At 43.1% G+C, this 20,658-nt stretch overlaps 9 protein-coding genes across 9 annotated transcripts; 4 read left to right on the top strand and 5 right to left on the bottom strand.

Annotated features, from left to right (window-relative positions):
* Positions 1–1,401: 1,401 nt before the first annotated feature.
* On the bottom strand, positions 1,402–2,114 carry RpL37A (ribosomal protein L37A). Its single transcript, XM_020953533.2, has 3 exons — positions 2,072–2,114; positions 1,757–1,885; positions 1,402–1,685 (listed from the first exon to the last, which is right to left on the bottom strand). Exons 1-3 carry the CDS (start codon positions 2,072–2,074, stop codon positions 1,539–1,541), a joined length of 279 nt encoding a protein of 92 aa, XP_020809192.1. The 5' UTR covers positions 2,075–2,114; the 3' UTR covers positions 1,402–1,538.
* Positions 2,115–3,169: 1,055 nt separating this feature from the next.
* LOC110184893 (4'-phosphopantetheine phosphatase) lies at positions 3,170–4,747 on the top strand. Its single transcript, XM_020953540.2, has one exon. The coding sequence runs from the start codon at positions 3,253–3,255 to the stop codon at positions 4,441–4,443; it is 1,191 nt and encodes a 396-aa protein (XP_020809199.2). The 5' UTR covers positions 3,170–3,252; the 3' UTR covers positions 4,444–4,747.
* A 584-nt stretch (positions 4,748–5,331) lies between these two features.
* Positions 5,332–7,582, top strand: Tsen2 (tRNA splicing endonuclease subunit 2). The gene is made up of 2 exons (XM_020953541.2): positions 5,332–6,786; positions 6,844–7,582. The coding sequence occupies exons 1-2, from the start codon at positions 6,351–6,353 to the stop codon at positions 7,107–7,109; spliced, it is 702 nt and encodes a 233-aa protein (XP_020809200.2). The 5' UTR covers positions 5,332–6,350; the 3' UTR covers positions 7,110–7,582.
* Positions 7,064–7,692, bottom strand: LOC110184895 (COX assembly mitochondrial protein homolog). Its single transcript, XM_020953542.2, has 2 exons — positions 7,493–7,692; positions 7,064–7,435 (listed from the first exon to the last, which is right to left on the bottom strand). Exons 1-2 carry the CDS (start codon positions 7,542–7,544, stop codon positions 7,131–7,133), a joined length of 357 nt encoding a protein of 118 aa, XP_020809201.2. The 5' UTR covers positions 7,545–7,692; the 3' UTR covers positions 7,064–7,130.
* Positions 7,693–9,477: 1,785 nt separating this feature from the next.
* Prosbeta4 (Proteasome beta4 subunit) lies at positions 9,478–10,526 on the bottom strand. Its single transcript, XM_020953510.2, has 3 exons — positions 10,212–10,526; positions 9,913–10,138; positions 9,478–9,856 (listed from the first exon to the last, which is right to left on the bottom strand). Exons 1-3 carry the CDS (start codon positions 10,300–10,302, stop codon positions 9,553–9,555), a joined length of 621 nt encoding a protein of 206 aa, XP_020809169.1. The 5' UTR covers positions 10,303–10,526; the 3' UTR covers positions 9,478–9,552.
* On the top strand, positions 10,401–11,507 carry Nubp1 (NUBP iron-sulfur cluster assembly factor 1). Its single transcript, XM_020953509.2, has one exon. The coding sequence runs from the start codon at positions 10,534–10,536 to the stop codon at positions 11,467–11,469; it is 936 nt and encodes a 311-aa protein (XP_020809168.2). The 5' UTR covers positions 10,401–10,533; the 3' UTR covers positions 11,470–11,507.
* glu (structural maintenance of chromosomes 4-like protein gluon) lies at positions 11,496–19,990 on the bottom strand. The gene is made up of 5 exons (XM_020953507.2): positions 14,988–19,990; positions 14,300–14,924; positions 13,925–14,238; positions 12,184–13,864; positions 11,496–12,122 (listed from the first exon to the last, which is right to left on the bottom strand). Exons 1-5 carry the CDS (start codon positions 16,121–16,123, stop codon positions 11,619–11,621), a joined length of 4,260 nt encoding a protein of 1,419 aa, XP_020809166.2. The 5' UTR covers positions 16,124–19,990; the 3' UTR covers positions 11,496–11,618.
* On the top strand, positions 16,880–19,980 carry ChLD3 (Chitin and LDLR binding deacetylase 3). Its single transcript, XM_020953543.2, has 4 exons — positions 16,880–17,078; positions 18,299–19,061; positions 19,123–19,645; positions 19,702–19,980. Exons 1-4 carry the CDS (start codon positions 16,880–16,882, stop codon positions 19,978–19,980), a joined length of 1,764 nt encoding a protein of 587 aa, XP_020809202.2.
* A 66-nt stretch (positions 19,991–20,056) lies between the features above and the next one.
* LSm7 (U6 snRNA-associated Sm-like protein LSm7) lies at positions 20,057–20,636 on the bottom strand. The gene is made up of 2 exons (XM_020953544.2): positions 20,522–20,636; positions 20,057–20,462 (listed from the first exon to the last, which is right to left on the bottom strand). The coding sequence occupies exons 1-2, from the start codon at positions 20,534–20,536 to the stop codon at positions 20,145–20,147; spliced, it is 333 nt and encodes a 110-aa protein (XP_020809203.1). The 5' UTR covers positions 20,537–20,636; the 3' UTR covers positions 20,057–20,144.
* Between the last annotated feature and the right edge of the window lie 22 nt (positions 20,637–20,658).

Genomic DNA, 20,658 nt, shown 5'->3' on the forward strand with positions numbered 1-20,658 from the left:
CCAAGTTTCAGAGAAGTGGTGTGTTACAAAAGTTGCAAGTCATTGTTTATCAGTGTTCAAAGTTAGTAACTGATCATACATACTTACTGGTCATAAATACTTACTGGTCATAGACACTTACTGATCATGTATACCTACTAATCATAGTTTCTTACTGGTCATAAATACTTATTGTTCAGAGTTACTCACTGCTCATAGTTACTTGCTGCTCATAGTTAATTACTGGTCATAGTTACTTCCTGGTCATAGTTACTTAATGTTTATTGATACTTACTGATCAGAGTTACTTACTGGACAAAGATGCTTTCTGATCCTCTACATTTAACAACCGTTTCCCTGACAGTTATATTATATAGTATTCCGATTTTCATAAAACTGAAAACGATATCCTATAATACTAAAGTATAGCTTTGAATCAAATTCGATGAAAACCATTTAAAAACTGGAAAAGTTCTAATTATTTTCCTTAAAATTTCCCATTCGTTCCTACGTCAGCTATATATAGTATATATATAGTCCACCGATTCGCGATGCTCCGATTTATATACTAGTAAAATTATATAGAAGAATGGCTCCATAGTTTCATTTAAATAGCTTGCTCTTAAATTTGTTCCAAAACCAATCTTGCACATTGAATTTAGTAATATTTTTGGCAAATTAAATTTGATAATTTGGATACTATTAACAAACCAGAACAATTGGAATTTAATTTAATTAATTCAATTTATAGTGTCGGAAATGAGTTTTTCACTGCATTGCAAACTATTGACTATAATAATAATAGTCTTCTTTAAAATTATAAATACTTCCAAAAATATACAATAAATATTTGCAGAAATTAGTACTCCTACTTTAAACTATCTTTTTCAGATCAAAAACATGCCATATCGATTATCAATCACAAGAAGAAGCTTATCATTACAGGTTATAAACCGAAAAAAACGATCTTAAACTAAATCTGCAAGGAAGTAATTATATTTTCTATAATTATGTTCATTAAATAACAGAAAACTGTTTTTTCACTTTGGCAAAAAATACAAGTACTTTAAAAAAGTATTAATACTTTAAAAAATAACCTACTCAATTATACGTTAGAAGATTTGTTGACAAACCGGGAGGCTATATATAAAATCCGATCAGATGAAATAATCTGGACTTTATTAGCAGCAAATAATTATTAAGATATGCTAACACTAGGACGATATGTCTGATCCATTTGCACGCTATTATTTTCATGTAATTACACGATTCAGATTTGCGAAATGCGGGTTTTTACTTAAATTCAATTTAATTGAATATTCTAATTAGTTTACCAACGCAGTCTAATCGGAACACTATGAAGCCTAGATCTAGATCTCCAAACAGAGAACACAAGCACACACAAATAAATATCACTTTTGGTTACCGATAAAAGTAAAAACAATTTTTTATTTTCACATGACCGGCACGGCGCAAACCACAGGAAAATCGCGTTGTCAATTTAAAACTACGGAAACTAGCATAACGGAGCATTGGATTGGATCGGTCCATTGCATTGTTTACTGCTCCTTGGTTTCACGGAGACGACGGACGGCCGAGCGCACGGAGGCGGCGGCAGTGGTAGAGTACACCCAGGCACCACCGGCGACAGTGCGCTTGCAACGCTTGCAGGACCAGATGCCCACAACGGCGCGCTTCATGGAGTCCTAGAAACAGAGGGGGGAGGGAAACACAAAATTACTAAGCGCCTCTTTGGAAGCTAATCCATTGCACTCACCTTGCCGCAGAAGGAGCAAGTATACTTGCTGTGCTGCGTGATTTCCATCTTCTTGACCATCTTACGGAGCGAGGCACCATAACGGGTACCATACTTGCCGACGATTCCAACCTTCTTGGTGCGCTTGGCCTGCCAACAAAGAGGGTAAAACAACCATTACAAGTTGCACTTAATCTTCCATTTTATAACTCCTGGAGCCCTTGTAAGCTTGAAATTTGTCCCTCCATTGGTAATTAATAATCCAACAAAGATTTCTGCGTCGATATTTAATCATATTCACAGCGGATTCCGCCGCAATTCTCGAATTATTTTTACCATTTTTCTGTTGTGTTGTTGATTTGTCAAAAAACTCAACCGGAAAGAGCCGTGTTCAGAGTGTGACCGTCCGGCCCCAACAAATATTTTTTATACCATTGTCATTATATCAAAAATACCAAAAATATACCATAAAATTATTTTGTTTTGTTTCTTATAATTTATTTATAAGGAAAAGTATTGTATTCAATAAAACTCTAAAATTATCCATTGTTAATTTAATGTTTTTCTTAATAAAGTATTTTGACGGGCGCGCGCTATATCATTTCCTAAAATTCACAGTCGCGACATTTTTCTGCAGTAAGATTACATATGCAACAAAGACGAAAATTTGTCAAATATTTATTTATATTTATTATTTTGCTAAATAAATAATAATATTTATTATTTTTGACATGGCATTTTACCACATTTTCGATCCCCAAAAATAACGTGCATAAAGTGAAGTGTACCTTTATAATATTTGTTTATCTTTTCATAAAGTATTTATAATGAAAATTATTATGTTTATTTAAAAATATATATACATCTCCAATCATTGTATAATTTATTTTTATCTTAATAAATTGTTTCCAAATTTGTACAAATTATATTTGCAGGAAAAATATAGAAATTTTCCACTATTTATTTATTTCTAATTATTTTGCTAAAAATGGTAAAAATTAATGTTTATAATCCGAATTTTTGACATATTTTGGGAATTTTTAATACTAGGCCTTTTGGCATATCTTCGATCACAGAAAATAACGTGATCAAATAATGTGAATTAAAGCACTTACAATTTTTGGTTTCATTTATTTATTTATTATTATTTTTACAAATTATTTCTAAGAAAAAGTATTGTATAAAGTAAAAAAAAATTAATCATTGTCTAATTCATTTAGTAATTATTATTGACCATTTTTTAATTCATAGTAATATAATTGTCAAACAGGCGCGCCTGCATATGTTTCCAAAAAGAAATCAGCTACTTTTTCTTTTGTAATAATTACATATGCTACAGAAATTACAAATTAATTAATATGCTAGAGAGAGATAGAAAGTTTGCCACTACTTATATATTTGTATAATTTTGCTACAATATTTATATTTAATATTTCCAACATACTGGGCCTTTTGTTATGTTTTCCATCCCTGAAAAATAACGTGATCAAACAAAATGAAATGACTAGCCCGACACGATGGCTTATTTTAACGGTCGCGCCCTGGCCACACTGACCACAAAAACAAAAACGGCGACTATTTCTGCGCTTAAATTAACTCGCTTCGCGTCAATTCGCGTCGCCATGCACAGCCGCAGCCTGCTGCCGGATCCGGCTGTCTACCAGCCGGACACGTTGGACCTGAACACGGACACTCAAGCGGCGGACTACTGGTTTAACTGCTTTCGGGACATGGTGGAGAAGTTTGCCAAGGTGGCGGCCAAGTCGCAGCCCGAGGATCACACGGCTCTGCAGCGGGCAGAGCAGTTCCAGGCAGCCTATCTCCAGCAGCTTGAGGAGCACAAGCGCAACGTACCTATCAACAGTGGCAAGGTGGTCCTGGGCACCAGCGAGCTGCTCCAACTCAATGAGACTATGCTGCGACGATTTGGATTCCCAGACCCTTGGCTCAGCCAAAAGAAACTGGAGAATGCCTCGGCTGTAGTTCGGCTCAAGCAGCGATTGCAGGAGCTGGATGCTCTGGAGGATGAGGACGCCAGGTGGACGGAACTCGTGCGCGGAGTTCTGGCCGGAAACATGTTTGACTGGGGTGCCCAGGCCATATCTAATATCCTGGAGCAAGACAGTAATTTCGGCCTGCATTCGGCGTTGGACCGCATCGAGAAACGTCCCTGGCTGCTGGACAACCTGGACAACTGGTTGAAACGCCTCAAGGGACAGCCCCACAAATGCGCCGTGGTGTTTGTGGACAACAGTGGAGTGGATGTGGTTTTAGGCGTACTGCCCTTTGTGAGAGGACTTCTTAAGAGAGGTACCAAGGTGCTACTCTGCGCCAACAGTGAACCCGCGCTGAACGATGTCACCAGCCAGGAATTGAGATCGCTGCTGGACGAATGTTCGCGAGAATGCGAGGTCTTAGCCCAAGCCTGGTCGAAGGGACAGCTGCTGGTCTACGCCAATGGTCAGACGGGACCCTGCCTGGACATGCGCACGCTGCCACAGGAGCTGTGCGACGCCATCGCCGCCAATGAGACTGATCTGCTCGTGATCGAGGGCATGGGAAGGGCTCTGCACACGAACCTGAATGCCCGTTTCGGATGCGAGACCCTCAAACTGGCCGTGATCAAGAACAGGTGGCTGGCCAAGTACCTGGGCGGCGAGGCCATGTTTGCCGTCATCTGTAAGTTCGAGCCGGCTGCGCCCAGCTAGTCCAGGATCCACCTGCTGCTGCCCACCCATTGTTATCCCAAAATATCCCTTGTTGACAAGAACCCCCAGAAAGATGATTGCAAGCGAGGACTGTTGTTGATTTCGAAATTATTGTTATAACCCCAAACCCATACCCAAAAACCTATATATATCCCAATCCCCTAGATCTACCGATGAGATTCATAAGCTTTGTGCGTGTGTACTGTGTATAAATCATATATTGCAAGTGCTTTCGTGGTCACCTCACCCATATAACTGCTACACTTTTAATAATTAGAAAAAAACAGAAATATATAATAACAAAGCCTTTTGTTTATCGTGGCGGTGGTTTTATTATCGGTCACGGTTATATAGACCGCTATTTTGATAAGCCTCGCCCCGAATGGAATGAGGAATGGGGATTACGCGCTGATAACGAGCTACACTAGTGACATTTCATCAGGCGTCGTCGGCTTAGACATAATATTTCCCACCATAAAACTTAATGTCTCTTGTGTTTGCATTTACATATACTTTGTCTAGTTTTTTTGTTTTGGGGTATCGCATCCATCCCGTGCGTGCCAATTCTTACAGTTGGCTATCTAACTTATCACCCAATTTGTGCTCAAAATAAACCACATAAGAAAAACGACAAGACTGTCACCATAATAACTGGTTGATAAGCGGCTAAGCAGATAAGATCATCAACGAAGCAAAGACCAGGAAACCAACCGGTTGTTGGTTTGCCAAAAAATATGAATGAGTTTAAGCTGAATTCGGAAGTATTCGATTTTTTTTTAAATATAATGAGTCATTTAATATATTTTTGGTATTGTACCTCTGCAGGGTATTATAATTTTAGTCAAAACGGACTGACCCTACAAATTAGTAGCCAAGCTGCTCTAGCCAAACCCAACGGAACATACAAACAAATTTTATTATTTAAAATTAATGATTTAGCTAAAGGCAATTTAACGTAGATAATAATTTTTCAATTACTGCAGCTATACTTCTTACATCTTTACATTATGATATCAGTAAAGTTTTAGCCTTTACTGATAAGTTCAACAGCTCTTGTTATTTAAATTTCATCCGAAAAGTATCGTACAAATATAATATTAAGAAAAAAGTTTGCTGAAAAGAACAAATTTGAAGAACATCAATACATTCCTAATTGCTCTGTGATAAAACCAAAACATTTTAGATATAAACATAACTAAACTCATCTCTTAAAAAATATATAAACACATTCAATTGAAATACAAATCAACAGGCTAATTTTAAGAATATAAACCTATTTTTTTGTGGTTATTGCTATTCTTAAGTTCGCGTAACCGATTCTATAAGATTTAACATTTTGATGCTTGTGCGCACGTCATCGGGTATTGGAAGACCTTATCTTTAGTATATGGCTACGGATGTGAGCTGGACGATTGCACAGTTTAGAAAAGTTCTTCTGGCAGTGGGACAGCCCTTCCCCAGGTGATCTGTTCTCCGAACGAATGCCTTTAAACGAAGAGTACACTTGTACGGAGGCGATCGAGGTAATTTCCCTAAAACAAAAGATATAATTATAGAATACTTCAATATGTTAAAGAATATATTTATGTATATTCCATTCGTTTTTATAGGAATCCTTTTTGGTAACACATAAAATTTAGGCTGGTAGGATATTAGCATGGATTTGTTCATGTAGTTATTAGCGCCACTCGGTGTCCCAAGCTCCTGGGCATTGTTATTTTAATTAGTTTAATTAGTTTACAAAAACGATTGTTTTTAATTAAATTCAAGAAATGCAACAGCTCAGAAAGGTTTTGTTTACATTTTGTCCAGAAAGACCAGGTGCGGTCAAATTCAAAATACCACAAAACTAATATTTTTGTAATATTTTTACACAACTGTGGGCACACTTTTGACAACCTCGAAAAATGTTTACGTTCCAATGCAAAAGAAAGCGGTGGCCCAACAAAACTTCCAATTTCTCTCCTTTACCCATTTGCGAAACCGGTGATAGCTATCGGGGAACGTTCACAGGACTCTCTGTGGAGATACGGGATCCGGTTCAAGCACAATCTCTGTATGACAATGGTTGTTTTGGCAAGGGTAGCAAGTCCCGAGGAGGACCGGCATCTGGAGACGAGGACGAAACGCTGCTCTTGGGACTTGAGGAGTCCTGTTTCCTGGCCTTCTACTGGGAAGTTTTAAACATTGAAAACCTATCCGGTTGCGCTATGGATTTTCAAGCATTTTTGACTGCAGCACTGCAGCTAAATGAACGATTTGTGGAGAACTTGGCCAGTTATTTATATTTAAAGTCCAAAAACTGGGTGATCAAGAGTGGCATCAAGTTTGGCGGAGATTTTTGTAAGTATTTGCCATTATTACAATAAGTATTAACTAATATTTGACTTATTTTCCTAGTGATCTACAAGCAGAGCCCACGCTTATACCATGCAAGTTTTCTGGTGATTGTTCAAACACCCAGCGATGTAGATTACTATCAGTCAAAGAACCTGAAAGGAGTCCAACGTGTGGCCGAAACTTCCGATAAGGATGTGCTTCTCTTAAAAGTTACCCAAGCCGACGATGTATCCAGACCCGAGCACCTTGAGGAAATCACTGTCACAGAAACAATTGTGCGTCGTTTCAATTACTCAACTTTTGTACAAAGCAAACAACAACAATAAGGAACTATTTTAAGGACTTTACTACAACTTCTCAAGGCGGTGCTTCTTGGGTATGCCTGTACTGCGATAATCGGCCCTCTCCTGCAGATATATCTTCTTGCACTCCTCCTTAAAAGCCTCGTTTTGGTACCACCCAGTGAGGCATTCCTTCAGAGCGGCGTTCTGCTTTCGACAGGTGGCCACCATCAGGATACTGCTGGCTTTGCAGCACTCTTGGAAATCAGCCACTTCTTTAGAGCAGAACTCTTCCTTCGCCCGATCTCGCATGATCTTGGGTATCAGAACCTCCCGTTCCACCTTGCGCAACGATGTGTCGTTGGGATCCCCTGCAAGCAGGTGCAGTGTTAGGGTCACTTGAATCAATTTTGTTTCGTAGTACTCACCAAGCCCATGTGGATTTTTTGGATCTATCGCCGGTTGTTGTTCCAAGCTCATATTGTCTTAAAATTATATTTATTTTGTAAAATCCTAAAGCGACTGTTAGTGTGACTGCATTCAAAACAAAAAGAAATTCCAAGTTGGAAAAAATACTAAATGCTTAGAATCCAATTGGAAATATACACAATCATTTGCTAGGGAAAAGAAGTCCGTCAAATTAGCGTAACTAAGGCGCGAACTATGAAAATGGAGCTAATGGAACTAAACACACTAAATTAAATAAAAATAACAATGTTGACTAAAACAAATATTTTGGTATATGTTTCATCCAAATCCATTCAGCCGTTCAAGAGAAAACATCACTTTTTCATTTATTTCCATAAATGTTCCTTCGAAGAATAAATAAACCTGGCAGCACTGCCTGCCTAAAATTAAGTCAAGTTGATTTAAACTTTATTATAAAACTTATGCAAAATAAAGATCGTACCATTAACGGGATCGCAGTTCTGAACATGTTGATCCATGTTTCAACAAAATCCGTTCAGTCGTTTATAAGAAATCCCGACTTTTTCATTTATTTCCATTTATGTGTCCCGCAGCCCTGCCTAACAAAAAACAAGAAAACTTGGTTTAAGCTTTATGGCTAAACCTATGCAAAAAGAAGACTGCCCCATAGACGGCATCGCAGTTCTGAACATTTTGATCTATGTTTCATCAAAATCCGTTCAGTCGTTAATGAGAAATCCGACATTTTCATTTATTGCAGTTTGGTACCAGGGATGCATAGTCATGCCTTCTTAGTACATAAATTACTAATTGAAATGTTAATTTCTCCAAAACTACTGAACGGATTTTGATGAAACACCTACCAAATTGCTTAGAATAACGATATCATTTATTGGGCAAACTATTAAATGTTATTTCGAAAAATTTCTTCTCAAATCTAGTGCTCCAATGTCCTTGCTTTGTCATATGATTTCAGGTCAAAAATTTGCAAAGCAGTGAATAAATTATTTCCGATCCTATAAAGTATATATATTCTTGATCAGCATCAATAGCCGAGTCTATTTAGCCTGTCCATTTGTCGGTCTGCCCAATTATAAGCAAAATAGACCCTTATATTTAAAGCTCTCTAAATAAAACTTTGCAGTTAGTCTTCTATATACTCTAACTAGTATGTAATGAATTAAAATGTTCAGAACTGCGATGCCCTTTATTGCTTTTGTATACATGCGTCCTACCATTAAGTTTAAATCCCATTTTTTATTTAATATTCTTCGTCGAACATACATACATACATACATTTAAGGCAATAAATGAAAAAGTCAGGATTTCTTATGAACGACTGAACGGATTTTGTTGAAACATGGATCAAAATGTACAGAACTGCGATCCCGTTAATGGTACGATCTTTATTTTGCATAAGTTTTATAATAAAGTTTAAATCAACTTGATTTAATTTTAGGCAGGCAGTGCTGCCAGATATATTTATTCTTCGAAGAAACATTTATGGAAATAAATGAAAAAGTACTGTTTTCTCTTGAACGGCTGAACGGATTTTGATGAAACATTTACCAAAATACTTGGAATGTCAATTCCATTCATGGGGCATGCATATTTTATACAATTGTTTAAATGGTTAATAGAAATATTTTCTGGCGGGCTATTCATCGATAGGGTGTGGGAGGCGCCCCTATCGATATGAAGCCAGAGTTTATGAATGAGGTCGGAAAAGCGAAACACTTGAATTTCTCAAAATCTGACGGTTACATCGAATTCAGATTTAATTCGAAATAGTGCCTTAATTAAGAAATAAATTTAAAATTAAAGATTCTCTCCATGTTCTATTTTCCCACCGTTCCATTTCGACGCTAATTTGACGGACATAGGGAAATTGGTAGGCATCCAAAAATTATGCTTTTAATTTTTGTATTGCATTTATTATTTGGTTTTGATAAATCCTCCTCCAAATAAATATATCATGTACATATTTCGTACCAAAGTTGCCCAAATCAGGCGCCATTTATTACAAACTGTCGTGCATTTAGAATGCTCAAGAACCTAACTAAGCGGATGCATTATATTCGGCCAGACTCTTGGCACTGATCGGGTCCAGGTATCGCACACCATCCTTATCCACCACGGCGACATTAAAGTTCTTTAGGTTAACAACCAGACGCTTCTGGATCTCCACGATGCACTTCTTGAACACATCATAAGCCTCCTCCTGGGTGATGTTGGGGTGCCAGTAGCGGTCGTAAATGCTGGATGCGAAGATCGCACCATAGCCATGACCGGCGTAGTTGACGGACTTTGCGTTGGCTAAATAATCAATGAAGGCGAGCTCAGGTCCATCGGCTGGATCGTAACTGAATAAGAAAAAGGCTAGATTTGATGGAGGATGGTTGCAAGACTGGATCCTTACCCGGCCACAAACATGAAGACCTGGTAGGGCGTGCGACTGCGAAGGTATTCGGCCAGATTCTTGCGCGTAAAATGGGCTGCTGCACGAGGGCTCAGATCGTATCCATTGCGCATCTTGTAGAGGGCAATATTCTTGGAAATGAATTCGGTAAACTGTTCCGTGTCGCCAGACTCGCCAGTGGTCGAAATAATCAAGTTATCCGACACCTTGTGGATTTTGTTTTCATCTGTAAAGCATTACAAATAATGCCACAAAAGTGAGATCTGGAGCCGCCATTATATGTGAATCCAACTGCTTACCCTCCTTCATTACGATAATGGAGCGGGCGTGGGTGGTGTCGGCCGCCAGCATAACGAAATCAGGACCCTTGATACCCAGGAGCGTTTCCATGTTGCTTTTAAATGTATACTTTCTGCTCTACCGAAAAATTCAAAGTTGTTTCCAAATTGCCGAATGCAATGACAAGCAATAGTTAGGGCGAGTGTGGCTGTATGCCGGTAAAAAAGAAATACTAAAATATATTAAATACCAACATAATTGAGGTCTGGCCAGAGGCTCAAAAGTCTTATCACCGATCCCAATTTCACAAGTAATTTATCAAAGAATTAATAATTAAAAGAAATGGAGGCACCACCTGAACACTGTCCTGGCGTTGAAAGCGAGCAGGCAGGCAAAGTGAGCGCCTGCGCAGGTTGCCCCAATCAGAGCATCTGCAGCGATCCCAGCAAGAAACTCGAAGATCCAGGCAAGGCTTTGGTGGCCGAAGGACTCAGAGATGTAAAGAACAAGCTGCTGATCCTCTCCGGGAAGGGAGGCGTGGGCAAGAGCACTGTTACCAGCCTGCTGACACGCTACCTGGCTAGGAGTTGTCCGGACAGCAATTTCGGCGTCCTTGACGTCGATATCTGTGGTCCATCGCAGCCTCGGATACTGGGCGCTTTGGGAGAGAACGTGCATCAATCTGGATCCGGATGGTCGCCCGTCGGCATTGATGACAACGTGTGCCTTATGTCTATCGGCTTCCTGCTAGGCTCCGTAGACGATGCCATCATTTGGCGGGGACCAAAGAAGAATGGCATGATTCGCCAGTTCCTCAGCGAGGTGGACTGGGGAAACCTGGATCTATTGCTGCTGGACACACCACCGGGCACCTCGGACGAGCATCTTTCTGTCATTTCCTACATGAAAGACGACAATCAGCCGGAGTCCTTGCGAGCTATTCTCGTGACAACGCCGCAGGAGGTGGCTCTCCTAGATGTCCGCAAAGAGATCAATTTTTGCAAGAAGCAGAAGATTCCCATTGTGGGTGTGATAGAGAATATGAGCAGCTTCCGCTGTGGAAATTGTGGCAATAGTTCGGAAATCTTTCCAGCCAAAACAGGCGGAGCTGCTGCCATGTGCGCTGAGATGGGTGTGCCACTGCTGGGTTCCTTGCCCCTTGATCCACAAATAGCGAAAGCCTGCGATTCTGGCGAGGATATAACGGCCATAAAAAACAATACAACGGAGGCATTGGAGGGGATTTGCTCCAAGATTATGTCTAGTTTTATGTCGTAGTATCAAAAATAAACTGTTAAATATGCTTAATTTGTATATATGAAAAGTGTTTAATGATTTAAATGATATTTGATACATAATAATTCAATTTGATCGGTGTAGACTACAAATAGGATAATACACTGTAAGCTTGGCCTTGCGTCTTAAAATTAAGTATTAATCGTAGGCGGCGAGTTCGGAGGAGGGGTTTGCAGAGAAATATTCGGCGCTTCGCTTGTCTTGGCTGTCGCCTCGATTGCCGTGCTCTCCATGGGCGGTGCAAATGTCGTCTCTCTACCCTGCTGTATCTGCTCCTGCGATGGTCGTGGTGGTGCTTGCGTATCGTTTATTCCCGTGCTGTCCAAGGGCGGGGCAAAGGTGGTCTCCCTACCGGGAATCGGCTGGGACGACTGTGACAGTGGCTGCGACGGCCTCGGCTGACTCTCCGGCAATTGGTTCTCATCGTTCTCGGGCATTATTAACGAGTCCTGCGAATTGGTTGTACTTAGCATTCTTGAATGCTGAGTGCCGCTGGGCAGCTGAGGCGGATGATTTAGCAGCGTGCAGGAATCAGTGCAGTCGTTCACCTTGTAGATGCCAACGAGATAGTTGGCCAACTCGAACATATTCACACGCAGCGACACAATAATGAACTGGGCGTTTTTGGTACGCTCCTAAAAGGGAATTAAATGTATTGGTAATCTGAGGAAAGGATTATTCGATCGATTCACTCACCTTGATGTAGTGACCCACAATGGACACATTCTTAAAGTCCAGCGCCGCATCGATTTCGTCCATAAAGTAGAGCGGCGAAGGCTTGTAATAATGAAGAGCAAACACTAAAGCCAGTGACGAAAGGGTCTTCTCGCCGCCTGAGAGATTCGAGATATATTTCCAGCTCTTTTTGGGTGGTCGCACCGTGAAGTTGACGCCCTCGGTAAATGGATCCATAGAGTCTACAAGCTCCAGCTCGGCATCGCCGCCCAAGGTGATCATTTGGTACATTTCCTTGAGTTTCCTTGTGATGATGCTGAATCCATCCATGAACTCCTTGTAGCGACGCTTCCGCACCTCCTCGTACTTGTCTCGCATCTCGTTTCGCTTTGAGGTGATATCTTCCAAGACACGCACACGTTCCAGGTAGATGTTGCGCTTCTCGTTGAAATCCTTGATGCAGCCCAAATTTGGCTTCTTTCTGAGCTCTTCCAAAAGTTTTGTATGCTCAAATTCCTTCTGATCGAGATCGACTGCCTCAAGTTCTTCTTCGGTGTATTCTTTTAGTGGCTCTTGGGGTTCCGTTTCTCCTGGTATCTCGTTGAGCTTTAGTGGCTTTAGCTTGGCCTGCAATATGGGAATATCAGCCTTCACGGCGTTGAGTTTACCTGTCGCTGCCTGTAGCTTGTTGACCAGTTCGATGCGCTCGATATTGAGTTTGCTTTCCTGCTTTGTCAACTCATCAATTTGTTTTTTAATGTCAGACGATTGGGATTTAGCACTGCCAATGGCTTCTTCCGCCTCTTTTACTTCTTTCTCGAGCTCCTCCTCCTTCTCTTGGCATTTCTTGCGATCCTCGTTCAGCGATGTTAATTTCTCTTCCGCCGCTTTGATGTTCTCCCGAAGATTGGCATTGTTTTCAGTAATCTTCTTAATGTTGCGATCGGCTGTCGCCAGGGCGACATTCATTGATCGCACATTAGCGGCTAGCTTCTCTATTTGGCTGCCCACCTTTTTTATTTTTGCCTCCACGGGCTTGACGTTGTCGTTTCGTAGGGCATCGTACTGGGCCTGGATCTCCTCGATTTGCCTGGAGACAGCCTGCTCAGCAAATTGGGCCTGTTCAAGTTCCTGCTTGGCACCTTCGATCTGCTCCTCTCGTTCCTTGACTGCCCCCTCATCGGTGGTCTTTTTTAGCATCCGCTGGCGCTGCGCCTCGCATTGCTTTAAATTACTAACCATCTGCTGCTCCAAGGATGTGATGCTCACTGCCAGCCGCTTGCACTCTGCCTCGTCACGCTGGTGATTCATCTTCAGAGTGTGAACCTCCCGTTCCAATCGACCCTGCTGCTCCTGGCAGTAGTTAATCCGCGTCTGCAGTTCCTCTGCCTGCACCTGCATATCTTCCAGCGCCTTCTGCGATACCTGAGAGCTGTCCGCCGATTCCGCCGTCTTGGTGCGCACCTGTGTTCCCATTTTGCCTCGAATCGGACGATTTCCACCACCGGACATGGTGCCCGTCGTCTCGATCATTTCACCGCGCAGAGTCACCACTCGGTATCGGGTCTTGCCGTAAGCTATCCGAGTGCCCTGCTCCAAATCGTCACTCACCAGCGTATTCCTTAGAGCGAAAAAGAAGGCGGTCCTCACACGATCGTCTTCGACCTGAATAAGATCATACAATCTAGCCACGTTCTCGGGCCTAAAAACAAAGGAATGATAAGAAAACCAAGTGAAGGTTTGAATTCTTTTAAAAACCTACGTATTGATTCTAGAGGTGGCATCGCGACGGAGGTGCTCCACCTTGTCTAGTGTGATGAAGGTGGCTCTGCCCACGTTGTACTTCTTCAGGGCAGCAATGGCCGCCGCTGCAGTATCATAGTTGTCAGTAACAATATTGTCCAAGCGACCACAGGCGGTGGAAATGGCCACATCGTACTTGGCATCAATGCCGCCCAAGTTGCCAAGGCGGCCCAGAATGCCAGGGATCTTTCCATCCATCTTTTGTTGCATGAGAAAGTCGAGAACTTTGTCGTTGGAACGCTGAGCCTGCATGTTGCTGGATCTTTCATTGATCTGCAAATTGGTTTTAAAATAATTTAAATAATTATCTTTTATTTCACCCGCAACACATTACCTCTGTTCGAAGTCTATTACATTTTACGGTCAGATTTCGCTCTTCATGCACCATTTTTTCCACTTCTGCTGTCTTTGTTGCTATTTCCGTCTGCATACGTGGAATGTTCTCCTTCAGCTCATCTACCCTTGTTAGCTTCTCCTCGAGACTCTTCTGCGACTGCTCATAAGAGTCCTTTAGGGTTTGATATTTCCTAGTCTCGGTAGTCTCTGCCTGCTTGAGGATTTTAAGCTGGGACTCGAATACCTGCAGCTCCGCCTTGGCCGCGTTTACTTTCTCCTTAAGGCCGACCAGTTCGTCACTGAGCTTCAGGCGTTTTTCGGTTAGGGGCTCCGACTTTTCCTTTAGCATGCCCAGTTGCTTTTCCAGCTCTTCATTCAGCGTTACCTTCTCCTTCTCCAGACGCTCTAGTTTCTTATTGCAATCCTCAATCTCGCGCTGATTCTTCTCCGGCAGCTTGTGCAGATCCTCCAACTCCTTTTCGTTCTTCTCGATCTGCGCCTTGTCCTTTTTCCGCTGCTTGTTGGTGTTCTCCATGGTGCTCTGGATTTCGGTGTGAGCTCTCTCGGCAGTCACCAGCCTTTTCTTGATTTGTTCGCGCTTCTTAACCAGCGTTTCGTAGGCCCTTAAAGAATTGGAAGATTGCATTAGATATTATGGCAGGAGAACTGCTTAGGTTGGGACTTACTCAATCTCCTTCCTGATGACATTCTCCTTCTCGGTCCGGTCCTTCTTTAAGTCCTCGATGCTATCGTCATGGGCCTTGAGTTCCTCCTCACAGGACTGGTGCTGCTTCGTGTACTGTTCCAGCGTTGCCTTCCTCATGCTGATTTGCTTTTGAATGATGCACGAGTTAACGCGGACCTCCTCGTTCTCCTTTTTCAGGTAATCGACAGCCTCATTGTACGGCTGCTCCAGATCCTTCATCTCGCGCTCAGCCAGCTTGCAACGATTGTGCTTTTCCGTGCGGTCATCTGTTAGCTGATCGACCCTTTGATTGATCTGTTGCAACGGGCGGATATAGCGCTGTGTGCCGACAATATCCTCGAGGTACTCCAGCATACCGGTTTCGTTCTCCGCCTGTCCTTTTGGCTTCATCATGGCAATGGACTCCACCTCGCCCTGGAGAATCAGGAATCGGTTGTGCTCCAGATCTACATGGTGCTTCTTGAGCAGCTTGGCCACATCCCTCAGCTGGGCACGTTTATCGTTGATTTGGTAATAGGAGGAGCTATCAGACATGGCCGTACGTTCGATGACGATGGCAGAGTCTGGGACAGACTCGCACGATCCGTCGCCCTTGTCCACGATCTGCTCGAAGTGCACGGCCACGGAGCAGCTTCGCAAATTGGGAAATCGGGAGGACGAGTGAATCAAGGTGGAAACCTTCTTGCAGCGAATGCGATTCGCTCTGCAGCCGAAGACAAACATCATGGAGTCGATGACGTTACTCTTGCCACTTCCATTGGGTCCAATGATGGCGGTGAAGCTCTGGTGGAACGGTCCCAGCTCCACTTCCCCCGCATAGCTCTTGAAGTTTCGGTTCACAATCTTCTTAATGATTAACCGCGGGCCCGTGCTCTCCATGGAGCAGTGCGGCGGTATTGGAGGCGGGATGTATATATCGCCGATGCGTGTTCCACCCTCCTCATCGTCGAAGATAAGTGCATCATCCAGGGCGTCTATGTCCGCGTCTTCCGATGCCTGTTGTTGCTGGGCCTTCAGGTGCTGCTGGACCGTGAGCTGTGGCACCCGGAACTGGCCACTTTGACGTCCGCCGCCGGAGCTCTTGGGCGTACCCAAGCTGGCACGAGCCCTCTGCATAATGCTTTTTACACACAAACAAGCGAATAAACGTTAAATCCTTTAAAATTTCGCTTAACATTCAGGCGCCAACCGAAAGAGGACGCTATGTAGCGCTGCATCGATACATCGATGTATAGGTATGCGATATATCGATTTTTCCTATCATGGTAGCTGGTCCCACTGAAATCGATTAAAAATTCAAATTCAAATTTCCGTTGACGGAACATTAGAGGAAATTTGATTTTTTCTCGTCTGCAGACAATTCCTGTTGTTAAAAATTCCTTGAACTGGCGAATTGAAATGATCAAAATGCTAGATCATAATCGTACTCTTAGCTATACTAACAAACTTATTTTATTGAACATAATTTAGCCAATGCGAATACTTAATTTTTGTATTCCATCAACAGATTCTATAGATCTCCCGATCCACAAATCATTCTGTTTCTAAATAATTAAGCAAGCCCCTTAATTTCTAAACAAATAACCAAGCAAACTACTATTTAATACTGTCTTGCTCTCTATTTAAAACTATTGCACCCACGGCGAAAAGCTTTCTCTTGAAAGAGAAATGCCCAAATATATAATGCCTCTGCTGCATCTCGTCAGACCTCAGTCTCAATTCGACTCTGGTTGTGCTGGCTCTGTGCGGTTGCGGTTACGGTGTTCCGATCGCGTTTTTTCCGACGAGGCGCAGCTGCGCAGACTTAGTTTTTCCACCAAGCACACAAAAACAAAAAATATAAACGGTGTGTGGAACAGATACAAATATTGGATGCACGCAAACTGGAAATCAAGCAGAAAAATGCTCTGCCCGGGGGAAAATGTTAATGCAAATGACCAAACTGGTTTCACAGTCAAGGTCGGCGTTTCCGCCCAGCGACGACCGTTATCAGTGCGAAATTCGGTGCTCGGCGTGTCCATCCTAATGATGGTTATTATTATGTCGTCTTCGATGGATGCCAGGCTCATTGGTAATTTCTCCACTTTTGTTTGTCACCGAACCGAACGAACACGAACACCGGAGCAGCTGGGCACAGCTGGCTCTTTTGATTGGGTGCGTGTCTTGCTTTTATTTTGGCGCATGCGCGCGCATTGGGTGTGAAAGTTGTCGATCTGTTATATAACAACTAAAACGGGGGAGCCAAGTGGGGCCAAGTCGGGTTGCGTCCACCGTTCAGTGTCCGCCGTCCCGCCTCACCCCCGAAAAAAAGAGTGTGTGTGTGTGTGTGTGTGTGCATTGAACCCAACCCCGGCGTGACAGTTGCTGAAATTTTTCCTGACCCCGCCGCCTTGGCCCCAGCAGCAAGATGATAAATTTACTTTCTAAATGCTGCAACTCTTCGATAGACACAGATACGGATCGAGGTACATACAAGCAGACACTAGCAGTCGGACTCTATCTGTTATAGCCATATCTTGAGATCGCATCTTGCATTTGGCCAACAACACATGCGTTTCTTGCCCAACAACCGCCAGCCAGAGTTACGATCTGGTGCGGCACGGCATGGATCGGCTACGGGCCATTGCTGCCGATCTATGATGCAAACACACTCAATTTATCCGCCGCAATGTGGCACACATGGCTGGGGGTGTCCATTAAAGTGGGTGGAGCAAGGGGAGGATTCGGCAAATTGGCGATGAATTAAACTCTAGAAGGATTTTATAATTATTTGTCATATTAGATTTTGATTAGTTAATTAATTGCGACATAATTCAAATATTTACTAAACGTTCTTCATGGTTAAAAATAATAAACTAAATTGTTTGTTGGTAACCTTTCGTGACTAGACTTAAGCCAATTCATCATCCAAAGTTGGCATAAAATAATAAAGACAATCTAAGATAAAATATGGCTATTATTAAAAGGTCACCAAGTATTTGAAAATTATATAAATTTCCTTGAAATGTTATTTTTTCCGGTACATTCCGCCGACTCTTTAATTCAAGTCAAGTGGCAGACGTGGGCTTTTCGCTTACTCCCCTGTCTTACAACGCCGCTGCCTTCAATTCGAATGCGTGATTGCTATCCAGCTAAAAAATGGAAGAAAAAAATGATATTGCTGCAACCGACAGTCAATGGCTAATTTTGGGTTGACGTGAGCAGTTTCTTTTTGGGTCAACGCATTAATTAGTCTCCTTGTTAATTACACACGGCTCTCTCACACCTAGTTTATGTGTGCCTGCTTTGCAGACAATGATGGAATAATCAGCAGCAGCAGCAACTACACCAACGCCCGCCACCGTCGCTCGACCACCGGAGCTGCAGCCCCTGCAGCGGCAAGTTGCATGCAAGATGCACGCTTCTACCGCAATCCGAATCGGCCGGTTCACAAGATCTGGACCAACAGTGAGTGCGCCAAGTATTTCCTTTGCCTCGACGGCGAAGTGTTCGAGTTTAAGTGCTCCGAGGGGTTGCTGTTCGATGTTGTGCGTCAGATCTGTGACTTCAAGGCGAACGTGGACAATTGTGATGTGAGTGCTGAGACGCCGGCACCCAAGCCCCTCCTGGAGATGGCCGACTGTGCGGATGAGTATCAATTAGGATGTGCTGATGGCACATGTTTGCCGCAAGAGTATTTCTGCGATGGATCCGTGGACTGTCCTGATGGCTCCGATGAGGGTTGGTGTGATGTGGAACATGATCCGAATGCAGCGGGTGCGTGTGATCCTAGGAACTGTCAGCTGCCTCACTGCTTTTGCTCGAAGGACGGCACCCAGATACCGGGAAATCTTCCATCGCAGAATGTTCCACAGATGATATTGTTAACCTTTGACGATGCCATTAACCATGACAATTGGGAGTTATTCTCCAAGGTTCTGTTTACCCAAAATCGAAGAAATCCGAATGGCTGTCCCATTAAGGGAACATTCTATGTCTCGCATCCATTTACCAACTATCAGTATGTGCAGAAGCTGTGGAATGACGGCCATGAGATCGCAGTCCACTCAGTCACGTAAGTTCGGCCCTTCTAAGCTCTGATTACTGGCATATTTATAGTTTACATATGCCTTTAGACATCGTGGCCCTGAGATGTGGTGGTCTAAGAATGCAACAATTGAAGACTGGTTCGATGAGATGGTTGGTCAGGCGAACATCATCAATAAATTTGCCGCCGTTCGCATGGAGGAGATCCGAGGAATGCGTGTTCCATTCCTACGCGTCGGTTGGAACCGTCAGTTTTTGATGATGAAAGAGTTTGGATTTGTTTACGATGCATCCATGGTGGCGCCTCATTCCAATCCTCCTCTGTGGCCATACACGCTGGACTACAAGATGCCGCACAGCTGCACGGGTGTGAATCAGAACTGTCCCTCGAGGAGCTATCCAGGCATATGGGAACTGGTGATGAACCAACTGGAGGCGGGTGAATACATGTGCGGAATGGTGGACAGCTGTCCACCGCATTTAAGTGGCGAGGATGTGTACAGGATGCTGACGCACAACTTCAAGAGGCACTATCTTAGCAATAGAGCACCCTTTGGTCTGTATTTCCACTCCACTTGGTTTAAGAAAATCGATTATTTAAATGCTTTTTTGGTAAGTTTTGCGAGTTATCCGAAAACACGCTGTTAAGTGTCGATTGTTTGTTTTAGAAATTCCTCGATGACTTGCAAAAGCTGCCGGACGTGTACTTTGTGACCAACCAGCAGGCCATTCAGTGGATGCGACATCCCACGCCCAGCAACCAGTTGCATCAGTTCGAGCCGTGGCACTGCCAGCCCAAGGACTTGGATCCCCACGAGCGGGTCTGTAGTTTGCCCAATGTGTGCAAAGTTCGAAGTCGGGTGTTGCAGGAAGATCGATACTTTTACACGTGTATGGAGTGTCCGGCCCAGTATCCATGGATTCGCAACGAGTTCGGACTGGACTGAGGTAGTTAGATAGCCCGGATTGGACTATGCGGTCTAGTGTAGGCTAAATTTAAGTAATAATTTATATGCATTTGTGTCCGCTTAATATATATATTTAAATTTCCGATTTCCATAAGCGTTTGAACCTTATTCTAAGCACCGACCTTGTCTCGGCATATCGCCATTTACTGCGTTATGAACGGATTGGCAATGCTCTCGACTCCATCCTGTGGACATATCAAAACAAGCGCTGTACCACGGCATACAACCAGTCCCAGACTTCTCGTAGAGTCCTCGGTTAGCTTGTATGGCTCGTCGGAGTCCCGCAGATACTCCACCGTGTTGTCCATCACCAAATTGAGCAGCGCATCGTAGCCCTTGAGAATTCCAGAAGCCTCGCGGCCGCCCGCGAATTTCACGCGAATCTGTTTCTCCAGATACTTGGACAGATCCAAAATCGACTCCTTCCGCCGCTTCTCCTTGCCGTCGTTGTTGCCCCCCACCTGGAAGGCGACGTACATGGTGGTGAAATGCTAAAAGACTATTATTTTACAAATTTTACCTTTTTATCTGCCATTTGTCTGTTTTTTAGTAAACGCCGGCCGGATTAGAGTGACCACAGCTGGAGCGCCCAATAACCTTACATTTAATTTGAGAAAATACCGACATTTATTAATCAAGCCAAATACATTTGGAGTA

Source organism: Drosophila serrata, unplaced genomic scaffold, assembly GCF_035046125.1.
Source record: "Drosophila serrata isolate PLE 108 unplaced genomic scaffold, ASM3504612v1 contig_275, whole genome shotgun sequence".
In the NCBI taxonomy this organism is placed as follows: Eukaryota; Metazoa; Arthropoda; class Insecta; order Diptera; family Drosophilidae; genus Drosophila; species Drosophila serrata.